The sequence below is a fragment of the Otolemur garnettii genome, unplaced genomic scaffold (assembly GCF_000181295.1).
Source record: "Otolemur garnettii isolate 467f Iridium unplaced genomic scaffold, OtoGar3 scaffold00228, whole genome shotgun sequence".
In the NCBI taxonomy this organism is placed as follows: domain Eukaryota; kingdom Metazoa; phylum Chordata; class Mammalia; order Primates; family Galagidae; genus Otolemur; species Otolemur garnettii.
Window position 1 is genome coordinate 1,822,012 of NW_003852623.1, and position 8,767 is coordinate 1,830,778.

Below are 8,767 nucleotides of genomic sequence, written 5' to 3' on the forward strand. Positions count from 1 at the left end.
CCACTCCGCACATCCCACTTTATTTCCCATCCCGGCACCTGCTGAGGCCCCCCTGCTCCCTTAGCCTGGGCCAGCACCGCTCCGCACATCCCACTTTATTTCCCATCCCGGCACCCTGGCCACAGTGTTTGTCCTCTGACCTGGAATCGGGACCTATAAGGACAGAAACATGATGTTCATGCAAAATTTAGGGAAACACTTTAACCCTCTCTTGGGGTCTTCACCCTCATAAATGTTCAATCTTGAGCAAATAAAAATTCTGTGACCCCAGATGCCCATCCAGCTATCACTTTATACCCATTTCCCCTCACAACCAAACCTCTGGGAATCTTTCTATTCAAACTGCCTCCACTCCCTCTGTCTCCAACCCACCCCACCTCATGTCTGTGCCCCTTTCCTCTGAAGCGGATCTCACCCCGACCCCTGGAGCCTCCACCCAGCTGAGTGGGATGGACCCTGTGAGCCTGAGCTCTGGACACTTCTTTCTATAACTGTACAGACTAAGTCATTAGGAGCGTAACCTGCAGACTCAGCCCTTCTTTCTGAAGGGACTGATTTGTGAAATGCTGCCCCCTTGTTTCTCATGATGCTCTCATAGACAAATCTCACCCTGTGTCATTTATATACATACCTGTCCTTGAAACCAAAGGATGAACTCCCTAAGGACAGAGACACCTCCTTCTCCAGACACTTCCAAAACCCCTAGAATGATACACAGTGCTTGTTCAAAAATTAAATTGTCTTTTCATTAATGAACTAATTAATAATGCAAATGAATTCAAGGTCTGGATTTGGCTGTCATTCATAAAGGGGGCTTAAATGAAGGCATTAAATAATTTCCAAGCATTTTAAACAACAAGAAAAGATGAATGCATTTCCAAATGATATCTCTTAAGATCAAGCCAAAATTATTCATAAAGTAGTTTGCACTGAAAACTCTGCAAGACAAGCAATAACAATATGTCATCTCCTCAGTATGGAACTTGTGACTTGTATGAACACAGAAAGCTTTTGACATATTTGTTGCTAAGATGGTTAGCTTTGTTTTGTTTACAATAAATGTACTGGCACTTGGATTTCTAGTATTTGTTTAGAAATAATGTTAGCTATCAAATTGAATATTCAATTCTTATAGTATCACTAATTTCTGTATTTGCAAATATACCCAAATAACTTTTTAATGTATACTTGAATATTATTATATCTTGTAGACAAACAAGAAAACTGCGGGACGCTGAGCAAGAAAGAGATAGAACATTGCTCAAGACCATCATTAAAGTCTGGAAGGAGATGAAATCTCTCCGGGAGTTCCAGAGGTGCACGAATACGCCCCTGAAACTGGTTTTGAGAAAGTAGGCCTTTTTCAAAAATTGTTTTATTGGGCTACATCATATGTCGAGAAAAATGTCTAATACATGGATATAGTTTAAAAAATAACAGGTGAATAACCACGTAACCACTCCCCAGTTTAGGAAATAGAGCACTGTTGTACTTGACATCCCCAGCACCCCAGAAATAGCTACTAACTGGGCTTCTGTGGTCACTGCTTGTTTTTCTGGTTTTGCCCTAAGAATGTAGAGTTTAATTTTGCGTAGATGTGACTTTTACGTAAGTGTGGTGTGTGCATTTGTTATGAACACACACTTGTTTCTCCAATACTTGCTTATGAGATTTCGCTACTAGACAGCACACTGGTTTCCTTTGCTTTACACTTCTCTCCGTGAATGTAGCCAAATTTGTCCATTTTACTGTTGGTGGGCCTATGAGTGGATGACAGGTTTTGACTTTCATAAATACCACTTCCAATAGACATTTCTGTCCAAGTTTTCCAGAAACGTATATGGAAGTGGCACTGTTGAGTCCCAGGGGCTGTATCTCTCCCACTTTACACGCTGATTGCAAACATTTTCCAGAGTGGCCATGCTGCTGGATACTTTCTCCAGGGTTCCCATAGCTCCATACGGTGCAGATCACCTGGTCGGGTCAGACGTTAACATTCTGCTAACCAGCTGCCATGTTTTAACACGCTGACTCCCACACTAGAAAAAAAAGAAAAATTGCCCTTGGGGCTACAGTGTTGCAATAGGTCCAGACAAGTCAAGAGATGTGTGAATTATATATATTTCATGAGGCCCCAGGCTCAAAACTAGTATGAGTTAAATACAACTCACACAACTCACATGGCACTTGATGTGTTAACTTATACTTCTCTGACTACTCATGTGGAGGAGTCCTTTTCATACAGGATTATTTGGGCTTCCTGTTTTCTGAGGTTTCTGTTCAATTGTCAGTTTTCAAGCTGGACTGTTTGCCCTTTGATCCCTTCGTGGTAATTTGCAGGAGTCTGCATTTTCCCTGAACATAAGATCTTGTTAGTGGTGTCCCTTATCACACTCATGGTTGTCTTTTTACTCTGTCTCTTTCTGCTGTTTTTTGATGAATAGAAATTTTTTTTAAAAGACATATTAGTCTCAGGGCGGCACCTATGGCTCAAAGGAGTAGAACGCTGACCCCATATGCTGGAGGTGGCAGGTTCAAACCCAGCCCCAGCCAAAAACTGCAAAAAAACCCAAAAAAGCCATATTAGTCTTTTCCTTTATGAATGGTGTTTTTTGTATGTTGTTTAAGATGCCCTTCCCAGCTCAGTGGCGCCTGTGGCTCAAGTAGCTAAGGAACCAGCCACATATACCTAAGGTAGCGGGTTTGAATCCAACCCAGCCCTGCCAAACAACAATGATGGCTGCAACCAAAAAAATATAGCCAAGCGTTGTGGTGGGTGCCTGTGGTCCCAGCTACTTGGGAGGTGGAGGCAGGAGACTCCCTTGAGCCCAGGAGTTGGAGGTTGCTGTGAGCTGTGATGCCACAGCACTCTACCCAGGGGGACAGCTTGAGGCTCTGTCTCAAAAAAAAAAAACAAAAAAACAGACCAAGGCTCAGAACAGATGACCAGCAAGGAAACATGCATGTTTGTTAAACCTAGAGTCGCCCTGGCCACAGCACCTGGTTCTGGCGGGACATCCACAGACGAGAGCTCTGCAGAGCACCCCGTGGAAGGCAGTGCTTTGGGCTCCTGTTGGAGTGCCGGCAAAATCCTCAGGGAAAATCCCAAATTCTCACTCCAAAGGCCAACAAGGGGGGTGAGGGTGTCATGAGGTTGTCCCTCAGAGACTTGAGGAATTAATGAAATAAGTAATGAAACGCCACCACCATGGGCTGAGGACTCACAGACACCAGCACACACTCTGGGTCGCTTGCTCAGAGTGGCGTTTGGTGCTGGTGTGCTCATGTGCCAGCCACCCTGCCCCCTGACTCACCAGCTGTGCACTCTCAGGAAAATCACTTAACTTCCCTGTGCTGCAGCCTCTCACATAGAAAATGCAGGTAGTAACAGCATCTGCCTCGCGAGGTTGCGTTAACACGGGCACACTGCTCAGAAGAGGACCTGGCACAGGGTGAGCCCAGTACAAATATTCACTGTTGTTCTTGCTCTCTCAATTTCAAGAACTAACCAAGGCACCGTAAATTATTTTAAAGGGAAAAAGTCGACCAGAAAGCAGATGAGGAAGCATATGAAGCAGAAATTGAAGCTGAAATAAGAGAACTGTGGGAGGAGCAGGGGGAGGCGTATGAACAGAGGATGGAGGCGTACAGGACGTCGTACCAGCAGTGGAAGGCGTGGAAGAAAGCCCAGGTTTGTACACGCAGGCTGGGCCGAGAACAGTGATGACCAGGTGGGTCAGACAGGCAGACTGGGGTCTCCTGTGGCTCCACTGGTCTCTCTCCCTCCCCCTTGGCTTGGGACAGAAGAATGAGTACAGTGATTGATTAACACGTTTGTGTAAAAGGCCACCCAGCGGGCTAACACCAGAGCCAGCACTGTGCCTGGATAGTTCTGCTAAACACTCTGTGACCATGTGAGTGAAAAACCAAGGGAACAGCATAGTACCTGTCAGCGTGCGTGTCCAGCCCGTGCTGAGTATTTTACACACCAGCCCGCAGAACATAGGGCATGGACGCTTCTGACTTTCCCTCTGCGAATTATCTAACTTTGTGCCCATGACACAGCAAAATAGCACACAAAGGAAACAAATGACAGGCCAGGTGGCTTTGTGATGCTCCTTGTGTTCACAAGCCTTATTTTAATTTCAAGGTATGTCCTTGGCCTTGAGAACCGGTTAATGATCACATGAATTAGCTTTCATGTTTTAAGCTCTTTCCAGGGACCAGGCACTGAGGTAAGCGCTTTGTAGACATTACCTCATTTGCACAGCCCTGGAAGGAGTTTCTTGTGCTTGTTCCCATTTTGTGGATGAGAACACTGAGGCACAGGGCCGTAAAGAGGCTTGGTCACCTGCCGGGCGTGCACGGCTGGCCAGGCGGGGCTGGAGCTCAGCGCAGGTCCGTCTGGCTCTGAAGACGCTGCCCCTAAATGAAGAGCCCACAGTCCCCTTTGACACATGTTGCCTCTTACCCAACAGAAGACCAAGAAGAAGAAAAAGAGGCAAGCGGATGAAGAGCACCCGGAGGAGGAGACCGAGGAACCGCATCCCGGGGAGGCCCCCGGGAAGCCCACCCCGCCGGAGCCCCCCGACCGCGCAGCCGTGGAGCAGCAGGTGAGGGAGAGAGCGGCCCAGAGCAGGAGGCGGCCCGGGGAGCCCACGCTGGTCCCAGAGCTGAGCCTGGCGGGGAGCGTGACGCCCGGCGACCAGTGCCCCAGGTGAGTGGACGCTTTAACCGCAAGTGAGGCTGACGCACGACCGGCGCAGACACCTGCACGCCCGTGTGTGCATGCGCGTGGCGTGTGCGTCTCCTGACTCCCGGCAGAGCGATCAGAAGAATCAGAACTCTCTGTGAGTACCTGTTAGGTGGCAGCTCACGAAGTGGCTGTCGCTGCCCACTGTGGGTGACTTCAGGTGGCTCACTCACCCACTGCAGCCCACAGCCTGCTCAGGAACGCGCTCTGCAAAACTGCCTGCAGAAAAGTGTCCCCGCCACAAATTAGTGCCTGCTCTTCACAGTGGCCATCCGTGTGGCCTTTGGTTTGGGTTCCTTATCTGTGACCTCAAAGTGCCTTTCCTCTCTATTAGTGACATAGTGCCCCGCCTCCCTGGCGTGGGCACAGATGCCTCTTCTCGCTCCTGACTTCAGCTGCTCTCTTTAAGGCCTCATGGAATCTCCCAAAGGGGCCTGTGGGTGAGGCCCCGAGGCTTGTGTCCAAGTCAGGCCACCTGAAGCATACCCTCAGATTTGATAAAAATGTATTTATGGACACTTGCACTTGACGCCTAAGAGAAGCATCACTTTGATTCCATAATTCTATCCATACAATAAATTTATAAACTTACGGTTATGTGTTCATCCTAGTTTAAAAATTATAATAAAGGCTCAGCACCTGTAGCTAAGTGGTTAGGGCACCAGCCACATACACCAGAGCTGGCAGGTTTGAACCCAGCCGAGACTTGCCCAACAACAACAACTACAACCAAAAAATAGCTGGGCATTGTGGCAGGCACCTGTAGTCCCAGCTACTTGGGAGGCTGAGGCAAGAGAATGGCTTAAGCCCAAGAGTTTGAGGTTGCTGTGAGCTGTGACGCCACGGCACTCTACCCAGGGTGACAAAGTGAGACTCTTGTCTCAAAAAAGAAAAGTAAAAATATAATAAAAATATGTTTTAAGTTTTCTATTTATTTCCTACACCTCCCAGCCATGGTTCTCCAAGGCCAGCCCTATAGCAGTGACACCATCCTCAGTTATTAGAGATGCAAACTCCCAGGTTCTATCTGAGACTAACTCGGTCGGAAACTCTGGAGAGGGCAGAGGCCAGAAAACTGTGTTTTCACAAGGTCTCCAGGAGATTCTGATGCGTGTTATAGGGTATCATTATCAACTAAAGGGAATCTATTGAAATCATCAATACCGACAGATCCCACGCTGTAGCGTAGCCTGGAACCTCCACTATCCCACACATAAAACATGGAAATTCAAATCTAGTCAATCAGCCTGCTTGTTCATCAGGATTCAGGGGTTAATACAATGTCACTGTAAGACTGACTACAACCTTTTAGGTTCCAAACTTCTGTTGACGTAGTCATGATTTATTTATTTCTTCCTTTAAGCCAGAGTCTCACTCGGTCACCCAGGCTAGAGCGTCATGCCCTCGGTCTAGTTCACAGTAACTTTACACTCTTGGGCTCAAGCCATCCTCTTGCCTCAGCCTCCCAAATAGCTGGAAATACAGGCACCTGCCACAATGCTTGGCTAGTTTTTCTATTTTTAGTAGAGACATGGTCTTGCTCTTGCTCAGGCTGGTGTGGAACTCCTGAGCTAAAGGGATCTTCCTGTCTCTGTCTCCCAGAGTGCTGGGATGATTCATTTTAAAATCGCAGCTTCTTGTGCATTTGGATGCGTTCTCAGCTTCACATATTTAGATGCTACACAGAAGCTGTTCTCTAGCGCTAAATTAGCTATTTTCAGGCCACAAGTAACATGCCACGTTATTTTGTCAGAAACATCCAAAATATGTGATAACAGAGCACATTTCTTAAAAGGCAAATCTGGTTTCGATTTGGCGATCTTTATTGAGTGGCGTCCGAGAGTGTGGGTGTCTTAGACAATTCTTGCAATTTAGGGTTAAATGTCCTTTATAGAAAAAGAAATGCTGAAGTGATTTGACCAAGTTCATGTCTGGGATAAGTCTAAATTACAGAGATATAAAAAGTTAAAACTACTGCCCAGTTATGGGCGGGATGATGAAAAGGTCTGGGATGGATCATGGTGGTGGTTGCAGTGGGAATGTACTGCATCCCGCAGAAATACAAACTTAAAAATAATTAAAAATGATAAACGTCATATGTATTTTACCACTACAATAAAAATAAATTTAAATAAACTACTCCCCAAACAAAAACCTGAGCTTGTTTTAGATTTTGATGTCCTCATCTCTTCCTTTCCTCCACAAGCCTGAATTGCTGTTGACTTAACCAATCTTAGACATTTGGGGGTGGACATCTCTGCAAAGGATACAATAAAATTAAAGACTGCTCTTGAAAGTTCTGATTTACTTTTAACTTTCCGGCTATCCCAATGATATGCTTCACCTTTTTCAAGGTGTCAGGAGACCTTTATTGTGATTCAGATTATTTTTAACAATAGGGAACATTTTTCATATCCTGCCCGCATCTCATGTGTAGGCACTTGCTGTCTGAAAATGTTGAGAAAACGTCTGGGTTTTGGAGAAACAGACTTGATCTAGCTGCTACAATATGCTGCCACATTTTTAAGATTAAAACTTTTTATCCAAATATAAATTGTTACGATCCCTTATGATTTGAATTTGCTTCACTTAACAAGGAATATCTTTACTTAGAGCTTTGGGATGCCAATCTAAGTTGTATTTGAAAAAATTGAGGATACTGTAATATAACAATGGTGGACTCTTTGTTTCTTAAATCCCAGCACCTCTGAATGGCTTCTCTCCCTAAGTTTCATGTCGTAACATTTTATTACAGGAAGCTCTGAAACACCTGTGCTATTCTGGTTAAATGGGGGCTGTCAGAGCTCCCTCAATCATACCTTGTTCTATTCAGTGTTCATTTATAAAATATTCCAGCGATCCTTAGCGCGGTCATGCTCACCCACCTGCAAATGGTTTCCTTTGACAGGGCAGAGATCTGGCGGAGGGACGATGTCAAGAGGCGCTCGGTGTACTTGAAGGTGCTCTTCAACAACAAGGAGGTGTCCAGGACGGTCAGTCGGCAACTTGGGCCGGACTTCCGCGTTCACTTTGGTCAGATCTTCAACTTGCAAATATTCAACTGGCCGGAGAGTTTAACACTTCAGGTACACATTCATTGACAGTCACTGTCCCAAGAGTTTTTTGTTTCTTACGAGATGTTGCGTTGGTTTTAAGCCATCCATGGGCTATGCAGGTGTCCTGATAGATTCTCAAGGGGAACAGGTCAGCCTCTTCCTTGCACATCTGTTCCTAAAGTTTTGGCAGAAAGATATCTGCTACCCTGCTCACCTCCTGAAAAAGCTTGCAGAATAAGTCTGCCCTCCGGTGCATGTCTTGAGACGGGGTGGGGGCTGTGTGCGGGTGGAGGATGAGGGATCTCCAGCTCATTCATTTAAGAAATGCTTCAATATCACCCTCTACCAGTACCTCAGCATAGTACAACAAAGGAATCAATTCTGCCACAGTCACAGGTGGTTATGACGGGGGAACAGGTGTGAGCAGAGAGCTACAAGCACTGGGATGCCCCCAAATTAATCAATCTCATCACTAGCCTAAACCCCACTATTAGTAAGATATAAACTTGGTGATGTAAAAAGAACAGAAATGTATTCCTTCACGGCTCTGGAGGCCTGAGGTCTGAAATCAAGGTCTCTGGCGACCCACGCTTCCTCTAAAAGCTGTAGAGAGGACTCCTTCTTTGCCTCCTGCAGCTTCTCCTGGCTCTTGGAGTTCCTTGGTTTGTGGCAGCATCCCCCTCCAATCTGTGCCTTCGTCCTCACATGGCCTCCACTGTGTCTCCCTGTATCTTTTTTGTCTTTTAAAAGGACACTCTCATTAGATTCACCCCACCTTAATCCCGTGTGATCTCATGCTGATCCTAACTCATTACATCTGCAATGCCCACAGTTCCAAATCGAACACATTCTGGGGTTCTGGATGGATAGCAATTTCTGGAGGATGCTATTCAACCCGCTACAGTGTCTTAAGGCTCGTTTGTTCTTCTCATGAATCCTCACATAAGATGCTAACAGA

The 8,767-nt window shown here is 46.1% G+C and overlaps 1 protein-coding gene across 1 annotated transcript in view; it reads left to right on the forward strand.

Moving 5' to 3' along the window:
* CC2D2A (coiled-coil and C2 domain containing 2A) overlaps nt 1-8,767 on the forward strand; it is an 82,947-nt gene that overhangs the window by 30,165 nt on the left and 44,015 nt on the right. The window contains exons 11-14 of the mRNA XM_012812874.2: nt 1,212-1,352; nt 3,535-3,691; nt 4,479-4,717; nt 7,662-7,839. Of these exons, the coding sequence (XP_012668328.1) occupies nt 1,212-1,352; nt 3,535-3,691; nt 4,479-4,717; nt 7,662-7,839 (715 nt within the window). The remainder of the gene's footprint in view (nt 1-1,211; nt 1,353-3,534; nt 3,692-4,478; nt 4,718-7,661; nt 7,840-8,767) is intronic.